Source organism: Felis catus, chromosome A3 (genome assembly GCF_018350175.1).
Source record: "Felis catus isolate Fca126 chromosome A3, F.catus_Fca126_mat1.0, whole genome shotgun sequence".
In the NCBI taxonomy this organism is placed as follows: domain Eukaryota; kingdom Metazoa; phylum Chordata; class Mammalia; order Carnivora; family Felidae; genus Felis; species Felis catus.
The window spans coordinates 7,935,469-7,958,335 of NC_058370.1; the positions used below are offsets into that span (position 1 = coordinate 7,935,469).

A 22,867-nucleotide genomic window follows, 5' to 3' on the forward strand; every position below is an offset into this window, starting at 1 on the left:
GGAGACACAGAATCTGAAGAGGCTCCAGGCTGCGTGCTGGCAGCACACAGCCCGACGTGGGGCTCGAACTCATGAACTGCGAGATCCTGACCTGGGCTGAAGTCAGACGCTCAACCGACTGAGCCACCAAGGCGTCCCAAATACTACTTTACAACTATCCATCCATTCATCCATCCTTTCATTTACCTATCTTTATTGCAATATCCAGAATTGGTAAGCATATGGGGAAATGGATACCGAGACTGTATTAGTTCAAAAAGAATATTTTGAGGGGCACCTGGGTGGCTCAGTCGGTTGAGCATCCGACTTCAGCTCAGGTCACGATCTCGCGGTCCGTGAGTTCGAGCCCCGTGTCGGGCTCTGGGCTGATGGCTCAGAGCCTGGAGCCTGCTTCGATTCTGTGTCTCCCTCTCTCTCTGTCCCTCCCCCATTCATGCTCTGTCTCAAAAATAAATAAACGTTAAAAAAAATTAAAAAAAAGAATATTTTGAAATAGGGAAAAAAATCAAGAGAAGAGTATTTCATGATTTGTGAAAATTACATGAAATGTGAATTTCAGTGTCCATTAATAAAGTTTCTTTGCGACAGACCTACGCCCCTTGAGAATGTTTTTACCTATGGCTGCTTCTAAACTACAATGACAGAATTAAGTAGTTGCAACAGAGACCATCTTGGTTCACAAAGCCCCAAGTATTACCAGCTGTCCCCTTACCGAAAGCTTTGCTGATCTCTGCTCTAAAATCCCAGACCACTGCATGAATAAGTCATTTGGGAATGATCTGAGGCTGCTTTGGGAAAGATCATCTTACTGGTATGCTTTCCCCCCTCTTTAAATCCAACCACCTCACATGTTTCAATCATAAATTTTGAAACTACCCTAATCCTACCACACTAACCCAGTTCCTTTTGGTTTTGCAGATTTCCTTCCAGATGCGAAGCTCTAGGCATGTGTTTGCAGCCACGATGTATGACGTGTATTATTTAACTCTTGTGCTTTAAGATTTTGTGAATTTCTTCTTCTCAAAGAAGAAATTCATGAATCGTAATTCTCTGTACGAGTCACAGTTCCTGACACGATGCACTGAACAGAGCAGGTGTTTCCACACACACTCTACGTGTGTTTGTGTTTGTGGCATCTTAATATATCAACGTCTATGAAGGCTAATCAACCAGACATGGTTGATGCATGGCTCTGGGAAGAATGGAGTCTCCGGACACGTTTCCTGTGGCCCACAAAGAATTACCGTTTCGTTGTTGGTTTCAACTGGAATCAATTTCCAACAGTTACAAACAACAAGATATTACATACAGACTCAAATCCTAGACTTCTCCGGAAAAAAACAAGAGATGTCCTACATGGAGCCCACAGTCGCACGTCAACGGTCTTCTGGTTTGGGGCTTTTGACGTTTCACCCCCCCGTTTCCCTTCAGCCCTCTTCTCTCTGGCCCCTGTTGAAATTACACCATCTGGTACTGCTATAAATATATACCTACAGCCAGATAATCTACATAGGTGTGTCTGTAGATGTCCATATGCATCCAAATTGATTCTGATGAACATACTCACTGCAACAGACTAATGATTATATCCCCTCCCCAAATTCATATATTGGAATCTTAACCCCCCAGGTGATGGTGTTAGGAGGTAGGGCCTTTGGGAGGCGATCAGGGCATGAGGGGCAAGGCCTCACAATTGGGATTATAAAAGAGACCCCAGAGAGATCCCTCGCTCCTTCCATCAGTGAGACACAGAAAAGACCATCACCCATGGATCAGGAAGTCAGTGCCACTGGACACAGACAGGCTGGCACCTTGATCAAGCTATCAGTGAGAAATAAATTAATTTCTGTTGTTTAGAAGCCACCCGGTCCTATGGTATTTGCCGTAGGAGCCCAAACTGATTAGGACACACACATGTAATACTAACTGAGGCACAAAGCAGACACGCAGGGATGCACGGTTACTATGTTACCAGCTGGCTCTTCAGGCTTTGCAAGGATGGCATTTAATCCAAGTAACACACGGGTGAGTACAGGAGTAAGCCACCTGCTCAGACAGTGCTGGCCATGTTTTTCAGCATAAATATCCTAGGATTGCACTCCACAGGAGTATACATACCATTGAATTTTTCACGCTCTGTAGCAAGCGCTCGTGCTGTTCGGCTATCGCCAAGGCAGCAGAGTGGACTTTCTGGTAGATGGCCTCCCCATCTCTCGTTTGAAAGATAAACAGCCCTTCCCCAGTTTCACACATCCTGTGGAAACAAAAACAGAGGGCTCCTGAAAATCCAGTTCCACGAAGTCCGAGGCACCAAGGGCCTAGAAAATGCCATGAAACCAGAGCTGTTTATTTCACATGAGGTTGGGACTCTTGTTCACGTTCGCTAAGCAAAGTTGGCTAGAATCAGAATTTCCAATTCACTGTTGTTAATATTGGGCAGGACACCGTTCATTCTAGGCTAACTCGGAGCTGAATTTTTTTTTTCCAAAAAAAAAAAGCATAAGCGTAATCCCAGTACATTGCCTCTCAAAGACAGCTGGGCAACCGGGTTCTCATTACTGTCCGTGCGTCGTAAGTTCATCAGGAGCTCCACCATCCAGGGGCGCCTGGGCGGCTCAGAGGGTTCAGCTTCCAACTTTGGCTCAGGTCATGATCTCATGCTTCATGAGTTCGAGCCCAATGTTGGGCTCTGTGCTGATAGCTCGGAACCTGGAGCCCGCTTAGGATTCTGTGTCTCCCTCTCTCTCTGCCCCTCCCCGACTCGCACTCTGTCTCTCAAAAATAAAAACGTTAAAAAAAAATTTAAATACAAGAAAAGAAACTCTGCCATCCAGCTCAGCGGTGGAAGAAGGCTTCCATGACTCCAGGTTCTGTTCTTTCCTTATAGTCGATGGCTTTAAGGATTCTTTCATTTCCAAAATCAATCTGGATTCCTTTTTTTTCACTTTACCCACTGGCCTTTACCTTGGACATTTTGTCCGGCTTCCAAAGTAGTCCCAAAAGCCCCAACAGTCTTTCTTATGGCCTGACACTAACAGAAACAGTGGATGAAAACCCAGAGAAGGTAAAACAGTTTAAAAGTTGGGCCTTTCCCATGTTCTTTGTGAAGATAAGGATTCAGACATAAGAACACCGTGGCCATACAGAGATACAACAGTTGTGAATTTCCCAAGAATTACTTTGCCTAAATGATGAACCTGTCACTCCAGGCCATGAATTATGCAGTCGGTCAAGAATCTAGAAGAAAGTCGGGAGCTCAGAAAGAAAGCTCGGGAAATTCACTCACTGGTGCCCAAAGCAAGTATGTATCAAGGCAGAGTTCAATAAGCAGAGAATGTGGGCTCCAGATTGCCTGGCCGTGCTTGTCCCCTGCCAGCTTTGTGAGCCGCGACGCACTACTCAGCCTAAGCCTGCATTTCTGCTCGTGAAATAAACAGGAGGATAACAGCCATCACGTCACGTAAGCGTACTGAAGGTGTTAGGCATGATGCATAAAGTGCACAAAGGAGGTCTTTCACTCAATGCGCACCTCCACTCTTCTGCTGGAAGGTAAGCTCCAGGTAGACCAGATCTGTTCCTGATTTGTTCACAGATCTTCCGCCAGTGCCTACAACAGGGCGTGGCCTATATCTGGCCCTCCGTAAATAACTACAGAATGGACCGTGACATAGGAGGCGGTGCCAGGCAAAGGTGTAATTAAGAACTGGACCCCGGCTTCCTTGAGGAAGTTTTATTGAAACTGAGGTTTCTAGAAGAGAAGGGAGGAACAACAGTCTGACAACTGCACAGAGAATGTCCTGATTTGGTCAAAGGCAAATGACACACTAGGGGCCGGGGGGCCGGAGGGGGCAGCCTATGTTCCAGGAGCTCCGGGAACGAGCACGAGCTCCCAGAGATGACAGGCTTCGCTCTGCAAAGTCACCACCCGACTGTGACCATTCCCACAGGCACAGATGCCCAACATCGGAAACTGTCCCTCTCTGTGCCAGTGACATGTCACACAGACATACCACATTGGAAAAATACTAATGGGACTGAATTTAAGAAAACCAGAATAAATGATCCCACAGTGGCCAGTATAAATCAGCAAACTTGTGAGATGGGAGTGCCAGTGGGTTCCGCATTCCCTCACTTGCAACATGTGTTCTGCGCATGAGCATGTGTGTGTGTCCCTGTGTGTTTAGAATATTTGAACATTGTTACAAGCAGGATGCATCTCATACTCGACACGAATGTTTATGGTACTCTTCTCTCTACTCCTGCAAAGCAGTTACTAAATCAATGTTACATTTCACATTTGCAATTACATATTCTATATGAAGGAGTAAGGTACTTGTCAGAAAACAGAAGGCTAATCATAAGGGCTCCGGCAATGTATGTAATGGTAAAGAAACGGGCTTTTTCCCTGAGAAGTTTATAATGTATTCGGCTAAACAAGATCTATGTAAGTGAACAGGTTCAAGACTAACGTGGTGGTGCAGTGAGCTGGGGAACGCTACTGGTCAGAGGTGCACTGATAAAGGAAAGCAGAGCTGGGGAAAGGGGTGGGGGTCGATGTTACATAGTAACAAAGAAAATCAGGAAGGCAAACACCGGAGGGGAACAGATCAGAGGCACTTTCCAGGAGAGATACAAAATTAGGAGCAAAACATTGCAGAAGTGAGGTGAACCCTGGGACTCCTGTCTTACCTGTGGCTGCAGCTGCCAGGGACACTATGGTTAAGAAAATACGGAAAAAAAAGAAAAAGAAAATACGCACAGAGAAACACAACACGAAGTCAAAAAGAGGCCTAACCACATGGGTTCTGGCAGCCCCATCTTGAAGAAAAACCCGGGGAAGGGTCTGTTAGGAACTCGTGATACAGAACAGGGGCTCTCTACACTGGCGCATTCGACATGAGCAACATCGTACGGCCAGATCGTTCTTTGTTGTGGGGACCGTCCTGTGTGTTGTAAGGTGTTTAGCAGCATCTCTGGTCTCTACCCACTGCACGACAGTAGAATCCCCTAGCTGTGGCAACCCAAAACGTCTCCAGACATTGATAAATGTCCCCAAGGGGGCAAAACACCCCCAGCTGAAAACCACTGAAATAGACCAAAAATAAGGGGTTTAGGGAGCACCTAAGCCATGGTTCAGCGGTGGAGAGGCTGTGCACGCGAGGCGGCTTCCACGTTCAGGGGAGCTGTGGATTCACTGCAGACGGTATTCACGATGAAGCACAGAGGACGTCCCGTACCTGCGGTCTGTGGGGTCTTGCCCGTTCCAGTCATGGGCATCATCGCCTAGTGGATCTCAGCTTGAGACAAGGTAGCAGTTGACTGCTGGTGCCGTGTGTAGGTGTGTTTACGTGTGTGTGTGTGTGTTGGCTGGAGATCAGCTAATCTAGGCTGCCTGCTAATGCGGTGGTTCTGCTGTCCTTTGCTGAAACCACTGGGGTGAGAAACGGAAATCAATGTAAGACACCACGTGATGTACCACAGTACCACTGAGGCTTCCGAGCCCAGGGTGGCTCTTGAGAACGCCAGCCAATCTCCTACGACTTGCATTGGTTTGTCAAATCTTTGCGCTGCCTTATTTAATACTTGTTTAATCAGCTCAGTTTTCCTTTCCCTTAAACAAATGTATCGTAAACGAATCGCCAAATCAATAGTAGAAGCCAGTATGCTCGACTACAAGTTGAAGGCAGATGAGAAAGTAAATACAGTGAAAACAAAATGTTCTTAAACTCTGACCAGATCCTCTTGTCAAAGATCTAAGCGGGACGTTTGCTCACGCGTTAGTGACACAGGTAAAGTAGAAAGTGTTAGAAGATGTGTTTAAGATGTGCCAACACCTCACTGAAATGTTTCTCTGTAATTTAATCAGGAGGATCAAAAAGGTAATTAAGAGGAAAATGACTTGGGGCGCCTGCGTGGCTCAGTCAGTTAAGCATCCGACTCTTGGTTTTGGCTCAGGTCACCATCTCCTGTTTTCATGAGTTCGAGCCCTGCGTCCAGCTCTGGGCTGACAGTGCAGAGCCTGCTTGGGATTCTCTCTCTCCCGCTCTCTCTGCCCCTCTCTTGATGATGCTCTCTCTCTCTCTCTCTCTCTCTCTCTCTCTCTCTCTCTCAAAACAAATAAGTAAAACTTAAAAGAAAAATCTAAAAAAGAAGAAAATGTCACTGTGAGATTACATTCATTTCATGTTATGCCTCTATCACTAAAACCATCCCACATCTGGGGAAACGTGGCTGTGTTTCCCGGGGTCCTGCTCTAGTTGGTGTGGGACAGAAAGCCTCATATGCTGGAATCATGGTCAAGTTTCCTGACCTCTCGAAGTTTCCACGGACAAACCTTTGAGAGCGGGGAAACTGTGTTTTATCTTTAGGAAAGGATCTCAAGTCAAGGTAAGCATCTAATGAGGATTTGTTGTTGTTATTTTAACCCTTTAAAATGTCAAAGCCAAGGAGAGGCGGTCCTCGGGGAAAACTTCAGGAAAGAGGCACAACCACATCTCTGCCTGGATGGGAACTGTGTAATCACAGCCCGGAGCAGCGGGAAAGTGAAAAACAGCTGCACGGCGGCGGGAGGCGTGTGGCTGGGGAAGAAAGTCTGTGTTTGAGGCCCACGGGCTGTGAAGACAGAATAATACAAACCTCTTCTCTGAGAAGGAAGATATGAATTCGGGAATGTGATTCTCCCTTTAAGAAAAGAAGTAGCTTTCATTAAACAAAGATTGTAATGCAAATGACCGGGGGCATTTGTTTCTCTGGCTGCAGGAGGTATACTGTGTCTGAGTGTTAGCAGCACCTTAAATAAAGCCCGTCAAGGGGCGCCTGGGTGTCTCGGTCGGTTGAGCATCCGACTTCGTCTCAGGGCATGATCTCGCGGTCCGTGAGTTCGAGCCCCGCGTCGGGCTCTGTGCGGACAGCTCAGGGCCTGGAGCCTGCTTCAGATTCTGTGTCTCCCTCTCTCTGACCCTCCCCCGTTCATGCTCTGTCTCTGTCTCAAAAATAAATAAACGTTAAAAAAAAAAAATTAAAAAAAAAGCGCCCGTCAGCCCGGTGGACGAGAGGAAGAGAAGGTTCCAGTTCAGAGGGTGCTCGGCCACACGCTGTCCCTTCTCCTGTGGCTCCACCATCCATGTCACCAGGCTTCCTAACGGTTCCCTTAAATGTGTACAGACGCTGCCATCATCACTTTTTAACTTTTTAAAAAAGGTGTTTTTAAAAATGTTTATTTAATTTTGAGAAAGAGAGAGAGAAGGGGAAACATGAGCAGGGGAGGGGCAGGGAGAGAGGGAGAGAGAGAATCCCAAGCAGGCGCCCATCGATCGGCACAAAGCCCAGCCCGATGCGGGGCTCGATCTCATGACCCCTGAGATCATGGCCTGAGCCGAAACCGAGAGTCAGACTCTTAACTGACGGAGCCACACAGGCACCCCTGCCATGATCACTTTTTAGACTTGAGTTTATGAAAACAAAACAAAACCCAAACAATCCAAAGTCATAAAATGTGGCCAGTGTAAAAGACAGTGGGTTGTTTATTAATACGTCTGTTCCTCATGTTCTATGAACATGTAAAGTCAAAGAAACACTTTCCCCCCGTTTTTCCCCATGCTATGCCCTGACCTAGATCTTAGGGAGCACTGCCCCCCGTTCTTCCCGCTGTAGTGCTCTATAAGCAGCAGGATGAAAGGGAGGGCTATTTCACAGTTTCTGAACCCAAACGCGAAGTGTGGCTTTACTGACCCCCAAGAGAATGAAAAGCCAGGTGAGCAACAGAGGGAAACTTCTGAACAAACCTTGAAGTTCGCATGCCCCAGACTGAAGTCGGATCCCCCCCACCCCCCACTGGCCCCCCAGGCGTGCCTGTGCCGTTCCAACGGCTCCCGCAGGATCCTGATTCCTCTCTGTCTCCTCACCCACGTCCAGTCAGTCAGCTTTGGGCACTAGCTTCAAAACATGTCAGTATCCAAACATCTAAGTCCACGTTCCTTGTCACCAGCGTGCCGGGAGCCACCCTCGTCCTCACCGTGAGCACTACGATGCCCCCTCCCAACTGCTTTTAGCCTGAGTTAAAGAAAAAAAAAAAAAAGTCAGATCATGTCACCTCTTGGCTAATCCCTTCCTGTGTAGGGAAAAATTTAATCTTGTCCAAACAATCCGGTCTGGCCTTTGCCAACATGGGAGGTGATTTTTGTTTGCCTGGGTTCTTGGGTGAGACAAATAGTAACAAGGGGGTTTAGGGTGAGGCTTTGGGTCACGTGCTATCAGCTGACCTGGAGGGTGAGATGAGCCAGGTGGGCAATCGATGAATCAACCAAGCAAGCATGGAGTGGAGCCTCAATCAAAACTCTAAACGCTGTGGCTGGGAAGCGTCCCCGGTTGACAACACTCTGTGGGGACTGTCACATACTGGTATGAGAAAAGTACAGTGTTCTGACTCCACAGGGAGAAGACACAGAATCTCTATGCCGGGCACTTCCCACAGCTCCTCCCTTATCCGATGGTAGCTACTCTGTATCCTTCAGTGGTACAAGCTTTGACCAACTTCATAGATGTCAGTGAACTCCAGGTCATTCTAGCAAATTCTGAAACGTTTGGTGGTTGTGGGAGCCCCCGAACTTGTAACTGGGGTCAGAAGTGAGGAAGGTCTTGGGGGCTGTTCCTTCGAACCTTGCAGTGGTCTCTCCCCACCCACAATGGCTGCCCAACTAAGATGAAAAGCCAAATTCTTTACAGTGGCTCCAAGCCCCACACGGCCTGACACTGTTCTGCTTCTTCCTTTGCATACATTGTGGCCCCCTCCCTTATTCTGCTCCTGCCACGTCAGCCTCCTGGATCTTCTCTGCACACTCCATGTACACCCCCCTTGGCACCTTTTCCCAATGTCCTTCTGGCTGGAATGCTCCCCCCCCTCCCCGTGCGGCCTCCATGATTCCTCCCGGGTCTTCTGTCGGCAGCACTGACTCAGTCAGCAAAGCCAGTCCTGCTCACCCTACTTAAAATTGCACCCCCTCTTTGGGCACTTGCTATTGAATGATTTTATTGTTTGCCGTGAACTTACACAATCAAATGTCATTATTGTCTATATCCCCTCTTCTCTACAGAGCGAACTTCATGACAGAACACGTGAGAACCTCCTGTCCGTATGCTTCATTCACTGCTACGTCCACGGTGCTCAGAACCACATGGGGCTCCTAGGGGGAACTCAACAAACATTTGATGAAAGAAGGAAATGGCTCATTTTTATTTACTAGACCCTTCTAGAAAGTGAGGTACCATCACATGTAAAGTGGTCACATACACCAGTGGATCATCACCCGCAGGTGATGGCTGCACTGTACAGATGACCAACAGGTACGTGAAAAAGTGCCCAGTGTCACTAACCATCAGGGAAACCAAAACCAGAATAAGATACCATCTCACACCTGTTAGAATGTCTATGAGGAAAAAGACAAGCGATAACAAGTGTCCCTGAGAATGCGTGGGAAAGTCTAGAGACCCTTGTGCACTGTTGGTAGGAATATAAATTGGTACAGCCTTGTGGAAAACAGTATGGAGGTTCTTCAAAAAATTAAAAATAGAAACTACCATATCATCCAGCTATTCTAGTTCTGGGGATCTATCCAAAGGAAATGAAGTCACTATCCCAAAGAGATATGTGAACCTCATGTTCACTGTAGTATTGGTTACAGTGGCCAAGACGTGGAAATGGCCAAGTGTCTACCAACGGATGAAATGCATAAAGAGAATGTGCCATGTACACACACACACACACACACACACACACACAACGTGATCTTAGCCATAAAAAAGAAGGAAATCCTGCTGTTTGTAACAACATGGATGGACTTTGAGAGCATTATGGTAAGGGAAGTAAGTCAGATGGAAAAAGGCCAATTCCATATGATCTCACTTGTGTGTGTAATACAACCAAGCTGAACTCACAGAAACAGATGAGTGGATACCAGCAGCTAGGGGTGGGGATGGGGAAAATGAGGAGCTGATGGCCAAAGGGTACAAACTTCCAGTTAGAAAATGAAGAAGTTCTGGGGAACTAACGTCCAGCGTGGCGACCACAGTGAACAATACTTTACTGTGTCCTTGAAGGTTGCTCAGAGAATAGATCTAAAATGTTCTCACCACACACACATTGTGTGAGGTGATGAAGGTCTTAACAAACCTTAAGGTTGTTATCACTTCGCAATATATACATCGTACGCTTTAAACTTAAACAGTGTTATATGTCAATCAGATCTCAAGAAAACTTGAAAAATAAGTAAATAAAATTTAAAAATACACCCCAAAATTTTTCCTTCAAAAGATAGCCACAGGGGTGCCTGGGTGGCTCCGTCACTTAAGCATCTGACCCTTGATTTCGTTTGAGTGTGAGATCCAGCCCCTGTGGATTCAAGTAGAGGAAGAACGGAGTACATTTTATCTGTTAATTTGTTTTAAACTCTTTAGTAAGAATGAGTGTATGCTCTATAAAATACTCAGAAATGAGAAATTACTAAGTAGCTTAGACTCGAGAAGAGAAATAGAGAATATTCAAAGATTTATATTAGAATAGGGGTCCTTTGACCTGTAAACTCATCTGCTAGAGGGAAAGACAATTTTCTTCTCTGATGCAAAGCCATTTCACTCAGTACTTGTTTTCAGAGTGATACACACTAGAAATGAACAATTGCTTTGCCAAGACTGCACAGAGGCCTTTAATCCAAAAACAAACAAACAAACAAACAAACAAAAAAACCCAACAAACCAAACGCCTTTCACAAATTTGTGCACTCCATTTAAGAAAAAGAATTTGTATGTGCAATGTCGATTTTCACATATTCTTGGCATACCTAAAAGTTTCTCCTAAAATGATGTCAAAAGCACAACAGAGACTCTCTCTGGCTGGTAAAGAGGAGTGCTCTCGTGTGGTAATTATTCAGGACGTGCTGCGAAATGTCACCTGAGCTGCTGTCACTCCTGCAGGTGCTAAACCCAGGGTATTAATCTAAATCAGTCAGGAGGTGAGGCGGAGCCTGACGCTGAAGCATGCTAACTCAGCAGTCAGCTGTAAAACTAACGGGAGCCTACTGGACACCGGCCACCTTTCCTTAAACAATAACGTTTCAAGAACGGTTCCAAGGGAGGTGTTGACGCAGTGAGATCCTCCTGTCCGTTGGATCATCCCATAAAAAAATCAGAGCCCCTGCCAGCCTGATGTGCTTGGCTGAAGTTTCAGAGCTTCGAGGTGGAAAGAAACAAACAAAAGACTAGAAAAACCTCAAACAAAATAAGCAATATGTCTCTCAGCCCACCAGATAAACTAACTGTTCTTCTCGGTCTCCAGGAGCAAGAAGTGGAAATCCACGGTGCAATTGCGTTTTATTAAAGAGCTTGTATTTCAACCCTGGATTTCTTCAAGGAAAGAAGAAAACAAAACAGAAGTATGATCGGATTTGCCTATGTTGGGTGGAAAGGAGGAGAAACAGCGTCCAGAAGATCCTGACGACCTACGATCATCACACTGCTGCCCAGGAGAGATGAACAACCCTGGCTATATGTGCCTGTCCCCCAGACTAAAAACAAAAAAAAAAAAAAAAAAAAAAAAAAGAAGGTTCCAGCAATTAGGAGAGTTCATACATTAATGCATATCCAAATGGTTTTCCTCTGGTGATATAAGAACACCGTCTCTTCCCTAGCTCTGTGGAAGTATGGAATATGATAACTGATGGAGGTGACAGACTAACCTGATGAAATACGATAGACTTTCTAGACATCTACAAGGTTTGGAAGTAAGAAGACCTGAGTGTGAATAAATCTACCAATTACTAGTCTAATGCCTTCGGACCAGTCACCCAGGTGCCCAAGCCTCCCTTGAAGATGAGAATGGTAATATTCCCTACTTTGTACGATAAGTGAATGGCATGACCATATGAATGAGACACTGCATGTAAAATGCTTCGTATAGTGACCTTCATGTAGTAACTTGCTCCATAAATATTAATGATTACTCTTCGTGGCCGGTATGCGGGCTGGAACAGAATTTTTCAACTGGATAACTGGACCACATACCTATTTGCTGTGGAAGATTGTTCTGTGTATGTTTAGTAGCACCTCTGGCCTCTCTACCCATTAGATGCCAACGGTATCCCTGACCAACTGTGACAATCAAAAATGTCTCCAGACATTGCCAAATGCCCCCTGGGAACAAACGCACCCTTCGTTGAGAACCACGGTTCTGCATCTCAGCACCATGATGCGTGATATTGCTAATTACAGTCAAATAACTGCTTTACCCTATTTGCTTTGAGCAGCTATTAAATGCTATGTTGGACACATTTTGTTAGGGTTCTTTTTTTCTTTTTAAACCTTATACCCATTCCCCTTTGGATGGCATGAGTACACCCTTCCTGCTTTGGGAGAACCACCCATTCTATTGGTGGTTATTACCCTGTGTGCCTTGCGTAGTAAAGTTCTTAGTATAGTACGTGACACACAGTGAATGTAACGGTCAATATATGGTAGGAATTTCTCTCTCTTCTATTTGACTGATGGTGTGAGAGGATCCCAAAGCATCGAGAAGCCACCATGTGAAGCCAGAGCAAAGCCACCCTAGAAGCGACAGGACTGAGAGATGAAACCCTGAATCAAGTCAAGCCTGAAGCCATCCCTACCTCCTGGACTTGTGGTTATGTGAGCCAATGAATTTCTTCCCTGTTGTTTCAGTTTGGTTGATACAACTGCCTACTATGTGCCAAGCATTATGCCAGGCATTCACACATACACCTTATTTAATCTTCATGGCAATCTTGTGACGTATGTCATATTTGTACCCATTTTACAGGCAGCCAATGGAGCTCAGAGAGTTAGGTCATTCACTCAAGGCCCACAGCCAGTATGTGGTACAGCTGTAATTTCATTTCATTCCCTCCAATTTCTAGTTCAGTCTGTTACACATGCCCTGGTGTCAGTCTTGGTGGGGTAAAGGGGGGGCCTTTGAGCAGAAGTAACACCCCATCCCAACTCTAACAGAAGCTGAAAGTGAGCAGAACTTTGCCCAAAGTCTTTGGGGAGATTCTTTGTGTTCTGGAAGGCAATACTGCAACATCTTTGCAGATGCACGTTGGATACGTGAAAACTATCTGCCTGGAGACACTTAACTCCTCTTCATTTATCGATAGGAGACAGGGAGAAAATCATATTAGTTAACAGGAAACTGCTTTGTTTTGAACACATCCAAAAATAGCCAAGGAAAAAATTATCTTCACTAATAAAGCAAGGCAGATATGAAACCTTCATGCTTGGGGGAACACAAATGATCTTATTATCCTGAGCATCTTGATGGTAACCATAAAAATTCATCTTTATTTGACTTTCAGGCAAAATATAAACTAGGAACATTACCTTGTGTTTAACACTGTCTGTATCCTGCAAACCCAAGCCCTGCTCCAAAAGTCATCACAATAAAACATCAAAGACACTGCCGAGCAGAAGCAGCGCTATTCTAGGTCATCCGTGTGCGTTACTGCTGTTCCCCACAACAGTCCTGCAAGGAAGTTATGACTTGGACAAACAGACAAGGGAAGCGAACCCCTCTGTCCAAGGTCAACAGCTAATAAAGAATAGAGATGAGAGCCCAGGGTGTCCCTCTGACTGCTTCTTCCACCACCCCGTGCTGTTTGACAAATGAGCAAGACCCTAAGAACACATTCCCAATACTCTCCCTTCTGTGACTCACTGCAAGTTAGCATCAGCCCCACAAAGCACAACCACTGAATAAGAACACGATTCAAACGCAGCTGAGTGTTCTGAGTCCCTGCAATCCTTGAGGCACAGCATGGTGTGGTATGGGTTGTAGGTGTTCTCATCATCTAATGGCTTCGACGAGATACCCTGAAGGTCAGACCATAAAGAGACTAAAGTCATAGAACCAAATGCTTTCGTTTTACAAGTTAGCACTTTTATGCTTTTGGGTCAAAGGCCATTGGAATATTTCTGAAATTTACGTCTCCAATATATCTGTAATTTCCGTCCGCCATTTCTTTTATCTGAGCTACTTTGGTATCTCCCCACATATCCACTTGCCACCTCTATCTCACTGCCTACAAAATATAAACACCATTCTCTCTCTCTCTCTCTCTCTCTCTCTCTGTCTCTCTCTCTCTCACACGTACACACACACACACACACACACACACACCTGCTTAAAAAATCTCTATGGTTTCCTATTACACTTAGGAGAAATATCAGTCTTTAAAATAATGTCCTAGATCCTTAGCAATTCTACTAGATTAATATGAATAAGTTGAACTTTTGCAATATATGAGTAATATGAAAACTTGAAAGACTGAGATAATTTCAAAAAAAGTTTAATATTCATCATGAGATACTATAAAAGTTTACTAAGGTTTTAGCTTTCAGAGATTATGACAGAAAGCCACACTCTTCCTATTACAATTTCCATAAATTCAAGGAACTGAAAAATTTTCCTGCTTGAATAAGTGCTACCTGAAATAGGCCCAAGACACCCTGGTCAATGCAGAATTCTACTGTCCATTGATATGAAATACAAGTGGGAGATGATATGAGGCATACAATCAATAGAAAAGCCTACTTCTATTGTAAAACATTTTTCATACATAGATTTCACTGGTTATGGTTAATACATAAATAATTCTGGAGACCCAAACAGGAAAATATAGCCACTTTCCCCAACAAATTCTGATTTTTCTACAGAGATTTTCCCATAAGGATAATAAATAAGTAATTCTGACAAAAGAACATCGCTCTGAAGATTACAGTTTTATTTTCTAATGTGAAGACCTTTGCCATCTCTGGGAGATTCAGAGACTCATTTATGGCATTTCAATTTCCAGTTACTTAAAAAGCAAATTTTAAATAATTGGGATTTGCTTATAACGGAATGAGCAGATTAAGTTGAGCGGAGCATTGCTGTCATATGTTTACACAAGTTAGGGTCTTACGTGTTTGCAACTTCTGTTTTTACTCTTGTATCAAGTATTGTATTCCTATTGGGAAGAACCATCCACTTTACAAACAAACAAACAAAAATTTTTAAAACCACAAGCTGATTGCCTTCAACTTTAACGTGAATTTTACAGAAGGACTTGTATCTTGAAATTTAGTCATTTAAAATTCCAAGATATAAAATTTATCTGCAATGTCTCAAAAGAAGAGCCTAAATTCTGAGGGAGCAAGAATGGTGAGCGGGTGGGGAGAAGAATGAGATCCTGATTAGACTAAAATCTCTTTCTGGTTAATGATCGACCCAAATTTTTTGGCACCATTGGCACTACCTTCTCTTTCCAAAACTGACTTCTAAAAGGAAAAAGGGAAAGCCCTAGAAGTGCTTATTGGGTATGGACTGCAATAAGCCAGTTCTAGAATCAACCTCCTAGTGTTAGTGCGGTTCATCACACCATGGATGGAACCCAATCAATGGCACCTTCAGAAATGAATGGTGCCTCATATTGATAATCTACCATAGTCAGCCAAGGAGAAAACATAAACAGATTAACACTATGGGTGTTTCCCAAAACCCAAGAAGCTGGCCTGTGTTCCGCATGACCCAGTAGATGGTACCTTTCTGGCATTTTCACCTAATTCTACGTCAGTTTGTGGTATGGAATCAAACTGCGCAATGAAAGTTTACATCACATTGCTGAGAACTCTCCATGGGAAATAAAGCCATATGGAATATCTGACTACTTTACAATACGCCTGGCATTACTGGGCTGGAGCTCTACGCATTTGTAGAAGTGCACTTCAGGGTGGATCTCATAGGCCAACCTGGGAAAAGGAAAAAATAAGTAGGAGAACAGTCATGAAACTCACCTCCCTGCCTCAAAAGTGAACCAAGCAGCATCTCGCCCGTACCGCCGCAGGGCACTTAGCGGCCAAGAGATGAGTTTGACTCTGGGATTCTGGACGTCCCAAAGACAGATGTGCTCATATGTAATCTGCAAGGCACATTCGCCATGTACATCTAAGTTAGGGGATGGCATCAAATACACATTGAATCTCTCTGGGAGAAAAACAAAAGGTTAGTCTAAAATCCCGGGAATGAAACATCAAAGACAACGTAGGAACAAAGAGGCATTTCAAAATAATGCTAGCTCACATTCTAGGTGCAGGTTGAATATTCAGGAAGATAAACCTTTCTCATGAATTCACAGTGCCAGAAAATGATTTTTTTAAATTAAGACCATATTAAATAACATGATAATGACACAGTCTGGCGGTCAACATACACTAAACACTATTTGCATGAGCAAAGACCATGTTTAGAATTTTTTAATTTGCATAATAAAAAAACGTGTCTGCCAGTAGAAGACTAGAGCAATGGAACCATTAAAAACGTTTTTTTTCCTGCCAAGTACACATTAATTCCACCCACACTTTGGTGTTCACAAAAGATGCAGGTGCAAATAACTGTCGCACGATTTAATGATATTAAAGCTACACTGATCAACATATAATTTTCATAACCAAATGAGTAAAACTATATCCCAAATCATTTAAATAAAACTCCATGCTAATACCGTGCACTTAACTGACCCAACAGTCTGTGAAAAATCCAGTAGATATATTTGAACTCGTTTTAGCAAGAACTCTACAAATTTCCATTTGCTTGTTTGGATGACTGTTAAAATTTAACCAAGATGACTCTACATAAATGACTTGGTTTATGACTGCAACCACATTTTCATCCCCACAGATTCAGTCATGGCATTTCTGCTCTACTTCTATAAAATTCATTAATTTAGGAAGTTACAGAGTCAAAAATCTTTGAGTGAAATATGAACACAAACATTACTGGAGTGAACATTTCCACCCGTCCATCATTAAGGTAGATTGCCTAAATCTGACAAGATAGTGCGGCACTAGTCATTATCAGTGGTATTTTTAATTAATCATTTTATAATAGGGAAGTCACTAGAATTCTTATAGATTTTAGTTGAGTTTAGTAAACAGGAGTGTCATGACTGCTTTCATGGGTCTATTTTTCAAATTTTCTGTTATTTCCAACTCCCAATCACCAATTATTTGCTGCTTTCTAGCAAGTATTATTTTAAAAGTATATTCTAATGGAGTAAAATGTCTCCCTGGGGAGTTCTGCAGCAAGTCAGAAAGAGTTCATTCTTAAGTAAAAAAGTAAGAGAGACCATTACCAATTTGTTCACTTGAAGTTCTATAACTTTACTTCACTCGAGAATAACAGCAAGTGTAAGAGTGACTGCTTTAGTTATAATTACTTGAACTCATGCAAATTAATACCGTAAAGTGCCTTCAAAGAGGTAGATGAGTTTTGTAGAAATCCCTAGTAGTTATGTACCAGGGGTACTCTTATTCCTATTTGACAGAAGAGGAAACTGAGGCCTGGTTGTGGTATAGTAAAGGGAATTCCTAGGCACAGCCCATCCTTGGACTCTGTAGCGTTATCAGGATAGAGCTTCACAAATATAAATTTGTGAAAAAAAAGTGCTGAGCGGAGCACTCTAGATTAAAAAAAGAAATTAAATCCTGTCCTATCTTCCTCTTTAGGTCTGGCTTCACATGCAAATATCTGTGAGGCATCCGCTCAGGTCCATACAGGTGCATCCTCAGGCTATAACAGAACAGGATTCTGGGATCCAATCCGCCCTGTCACAAGGCTCGGTCACCTGGAAACAAAGAAATCATTCCTCACCTCCAGGCTCATACTGTAAACCAACAGTGAGTTTTGCTGAAATGATCATGGGTATTCTGGTCATTATTACCTCAAATGATTTATTCCCAGATTGAGTGTTGAGCTCAAGGAGTTGGCTCAAGTGTTTTAGTGGGAAAAAAAAAAAAAATCACAGAATTAGGAGGGTTTAAAGATGATGAAACATTCGTGATGTCCGGATTCTATTAAAAATGTTGGAAAACTTTCAATGAAATACTTTCAGTGAAAAATGCAAGACCAGAAAGAACAAAACAAAACACTATGCCTTAAAATCAGCATATTATGAATACAGGCTCAGGAGTGTGGTCTTGTATCAAACACCAGCTGTTGGAGTTGGAACAAAAGCTTCAGTTTCCTCATCTGTAAAACAGGGGGACGGAACAGTGCCCCCGTCACGGAGCTGCTGGGAAAATTAAATGACCTAATGCATCTGCCACAGAAACTGGTGCATAGCAGGTCCCCCCCCCCGATTTCTAGCTGATGTTATTAATGCAGATATATTCATATTTATGCATCGAAAACATATTAGGAAAAGAAATACACTGAAATATGAACACAGGATTGAAGTGCAATAAAAGGTTCTTTTTCCTTCTTTCTGTATACTTTTCTTATAACTTCAAACATCTGACATAACGAAGATGTCTTACGGTGTACTGGATGGGGATAAAAACAATGTCAAATAGAGCGAAGGAGAGAATTTTCTCTACATACCACTCTGTTCTCTCTCAACCCCAGTAGCCAGTAAGTCAGGCTCTCCGAGGCTGATGTCATTGATCCGTGCGCCCACACACTCCATCTGGAGCAGTTTGCACCATTCATCGGCCTCCAGATCTGTGGGAATGTCCAGAAACGTCACCATGCATGCCCAGCACCCACTTAAAAGCTACAGGCAAAAGCCCTCCCCACCTCGGACGAACCTGATTCACAAGCAAAGGTCTTGGAGGTGTCGTCATTGAAATAGATTCCTATGGCGTGCTTCTTGGTGCTCTTTGGCAACCGGGCTACGTTCTTCACATTGTTGAGCTCTGTCACCTGAAAAACGGACAACTGCAAGTCTGATCACACTCCCTGTGTGAACGTGCCCGGTCCACACCACCACACTCGGGAGAGGCATGTTCACTGGAAGGCACGCCACAGATGAACACCCCTCGACAGAAAGGTGCGTTTTGGAAAGCTGTGGATTATTTCGGTGTGTTATCCTCAATATGCAGCAAGAAAAATTAACGAATGACCTTCCTTTTTCAAGTTCCTGAATATTAAGTGGCACGGACTCAAAACTTCACAGAGGGAGAATTATCTCCCCAAAGAGTCTACCTAATCAACAGTTCTCAGGTCTGTATCCCATCACTGGGAAGGCCTTTCCAATACTCCAACCCCTCGAGGCACTTCCCCTGAAGGCAACTTACACATACTGACCACAAGGGAGGGAGGGAGTGGTGACCCAATTCATAACTGAGTCACCTCACTCTTTGATAATCAGAAATGGAGTGTCAGAAGTCCCCCAAATGCCCCTCTACTCGGGCTTCAAGTCATATATTCCAAGACAGACAGTGGTTTTGTACCACACTTCCCTACTCTCTCTGACTTACTCCTAGCTTCTCAATGCGTATAGGGCCTCTGTTTAGATTCTTCGTGGTATCACCTTTTTCCTATCAGTAGAGAAGGTTTTTCTCCATCAGACATTCTCTCTTTCCTTCTTCTCTCCCACAGTCTTGGTCCCTTTTATAAACTTTCATAAAATTAACACTTATAAACCACTACCCTCTCCCTCCCCTCCCCCGCACTAAGGGTATTGGCTTATTGTGTTTCCAAAATGGCTGCCTCTCCTCCAGTTCCATCCAGAAGATCTGCTGCGTTGGGGCTGTGATGACTGGCTCCTGCAGGAGAGAAGGCTTAGGTGGCTTCAGGGTCTTTACAAGATAAATAACTCTTTCTGACAAGTCTAACTTCCCCTTGGGATATCTCTTTTGTGTTATCTAAAAGAATACATCTCCCATCAATCTCTGCCTAGATAACCATCTCTTATCTATTATTCTAAATTCAAGGAGTGCCTAGCTCAAGAAGTAGGGGAGGTAAAAAGTCAATATCCTCCACACATAAAGTAACCTGATCATTTCATTCCCCTACTTCTTAACCTCCATTGGCTCTCTTTACAGTATAAATGCAAATTTCTTAGCATAAAATATCATAATAGTTGCTACAGACCCAATATCTGTGGCCTCCCAAATGTACATGTTGAAATCCTACCCCTCAAGGTGATGGTATTAAGAAGTAGGGCCTTTGGAGGCTGATAGGTCTTGAGGGTGGAGCCCTACTGAACAGGATTAGTGCCCTCATAAAAGAGACCCCAGAGAGCCCCCTCATCCCTTTCACCACGTAAGGACACAGAAAGAAGATGCCTTCTGTGAACCAGACAGCACGTTCTCACCAGCCCCCGAATCTGCCAGTGCCTTGACCTTGGACTTCCCAGACTCCAGAATCGTGAGAATTAAATTTCTGTGGTTTATAAGCTACCAGTCTATGGTATTCTTTTTTCATGGCAGCCCATACGGACTAACACATCAGCGTTCCCTCAAAGCCGGCCAAAGTACTCTCTACCTTAGCAGGTGGTTTTAGTAACTCAACATTACCAACTTTATTCTCCAGCTATTCCACGTCCCTCGGAGTCTACCAGATGCATCTATTTACTTTTTGTTTTAAATTTTTTTTTAACTTTATATTTATTTTGAGAGAGAGACAGAGGCAGAGAGGGGCAGAGAGAGAGGGAGAGAGAATCCAAGCAGGCTCCACACTGTCAGCACAGAGCCTGGTGCAGGGCTCAAGCTCACGAACTGTGACAGCATGACCCGAGTTGAAATCAAGAGTCGGCCTCTTAACTGACGGAGCCATCCAGGCCCCCTGTTTTTTGTTTGTGTATTTTTGTGCCAGTGCCCCAGTACAAACACTATCGTCTTGCCACACCTACTTATTGGTCTCTCCACGTCCATGGTAACCCCATTTATTCACTGTTAACACAGCATCCAGATTATCTTTTCAAACACAAGCCTGATTCCAGCATTTTCGTGCATAAAACAGAACACTTCAGTGACTTCCCACCAAGTCCTTGGAGTGACCCTCAAGCCCCTCTGTGGTCTTCCCTGGAGCTATCTGACCAGCCTCCTCTCTGATACCTTTCCCTTAAGTCCCAGCCATACTGGCTTTTAGTTCAGGCTCCAGAAAGCACCATGATTCTCCTGGCACAGAGCCTTCCCCACTCTCTCCTTACTTCACTTGAACCCACCTTATGGGTCTTAGTTTAAATCTCGGTCACCTGCAGGGCCCTACTGGACGCCCCTTATCCCTCATCTAATCAGAGCCTCCAGGGTCTATCATTCAATGACATCTTTGCCCTCGGAGACCTTTTATGGCCATATGGGCTGTGGTTTGACACCCATCTTGCCTCTAGGGTGAAAGTTTTTTGCTCACCACTGTGTCCCCCAAACCTAATACAGAGTCTGTCACCATCCTCAATGAATGTATACTCAATACATATCCATATACTCAATGAATATGTGTGGATTTGATGAACAAAACACCAAACACACCTGCAGATTTGCTTGCATGGTGCATCTCCGAGGTGAATGCCTCTTTCTCCAGGGAAATTTCACTTTTCCTGAAAGGCCCACTTCCTCTTGGAAACTTGCCCTGACTTCAGGGTGAATTAATGGTCGCCTTCTCTCTGTTCCCGTGTGTGCTGCATAAAGCTTCCTTCTATTACCTGTTGTTGTAATTAATCCATCTATCTCTCCAGCACCTAGCTAGACGTGAGTCACCTATCAATGACTTATTGACAGAATGAATCGATGACAAACAGTCATCTGAGAGTCAACATTTATTGAGTCTGCACCACATGCCACACACTGGGCTTACACTATCCTCACATAATATGTTTCATTTCATCTTCATGAACACCCGAGGACATAGATATTATTATCAGTATTTTCCAGCCAAAGAAGCTGTGCATGAGAAAGGTCAAAGGCATGTGCTCAAGTTCCCAGCTAAAACATGGCAGAACCACGTTTTAAATGGGGGCAAACTGACCCCAAAGCCTGTCTGTGCTCTTCACCCATCTGAAATACTAAGGACCAATTCTAAATACTTTCGGCACAGACAATCTTTAGCTCAGAAAGTCATCTCAAATGCGAGGACTTCTTTCTTTTCACTGGTGTGTAAGGTGGGGTGTAGGAGTAGGGCTTAGGTGCCCAGGCTTTATGATGACCCTCTACTGAAACATTATATAAGCCTAGTCCGCCCTAACCTGAGGCACAGCAATGACTTTGAAATATGTCATTTCATTACACATCCATTAAAGGTAAAGAGGAAGGAAAGTCACCTGAAAGAGTCAGGAAATGTAGGGAGAATTGCATGAGTCAGAACACAATTACCCATTTGGGAAATTGGTTTAAATAATAAGCAACCCAACACCTCCAGCTCGGGGGTGGTGACTGAGTGCTCACAGAGTAGGCAGGATGATGTTTTTCATGTGTCAAAGGACTATCGGGTTCCAACGCAAAAGTCTCTGCCCCCAATTCAGAACCACCTCTCAATGAGCACATGCCTGCACACTTACCCACTCCCAGAACCCCCACATACACAGTTCTTTTGAAAGAATTGCAATCTACACAAATCCATAACAGAGCCCTTCTCAAAATACATGCTACCATGAAAATCATGAGGACATTTGCAGATATATTTGTAAGTCACTTTAAAAGTGTATAAGACATATTTATTTCCACCATCACTCCATTTTGTAAATGAGAAAAATCAAAGCAGGATGTATTTTTTAATATTCCTTTTAAAAAGAAATAATTTGCCCCTCATGAATCTCTGGAAGCAAGCATAGATTTTGATAAGGTTATTTTTTGATAGGAATGTTATCTTATTTTTTTAATATTTTACTTTTAAAATGTTCATTTATTTTTGAGAGAGAGAGAGAGAGGGAGAGAGAGAAAGTGAGCACATGAAGGGGAGGGGCAGAGAGAGTTGGAGGGAGGCACAGAATCTAGAGTAGGCTCCAGGCTCTGAGCTGTCAGCACAGAGCATGATGCAGGACTTGAACTCACTAACTGTGAGATCATGACCTGAGATGAAGTCAGACGCTTAACCAACTGAACCACC

At 43.9% G+C, this 22,867-nt stretch overlaps 1 protein-coding gene across 4 annotated transcripts in view; it reads right to left on the reverse strand.

Annotated features, from left to right (window-relative positions):
- The window catches only part of DOK5 (docking protein 5), a 153,115-nt gene that overhangs the window by 30,229 nt on the left and 100,019 nt on the right, over window positions 1–22,867 (reverse strand). For all 4 annotated transcript variants that reach the window (XM_045053473.1, XM_006929650.4, XM_045053472.1 and 1 more), the window contains 4 exons: window positions 18,628–18,742; window positions 18,422–18,541; window positions 15,838–16,027; window positions 2,119–2,254 (listed from right to left, as the gene is read on the reverse strand). In XM_045053473.1, coding sequence (XP_044909408.1) covers window positions 2,119–2,254; window positions 15,838–16,027; window positions 18,422–18,506 — 411 coding nt within the window. In that variant the 5' untranslated portion in view covers window positions 18,507–18,541; window positions 18,628–18,742. The remainder of the gene's footprint in view (window positions 1–2,118; window positions 2,255–15,837; window positions 16,028–18,421; window positions 18,542–18,627; window positions 18,743–22,867) is intronic.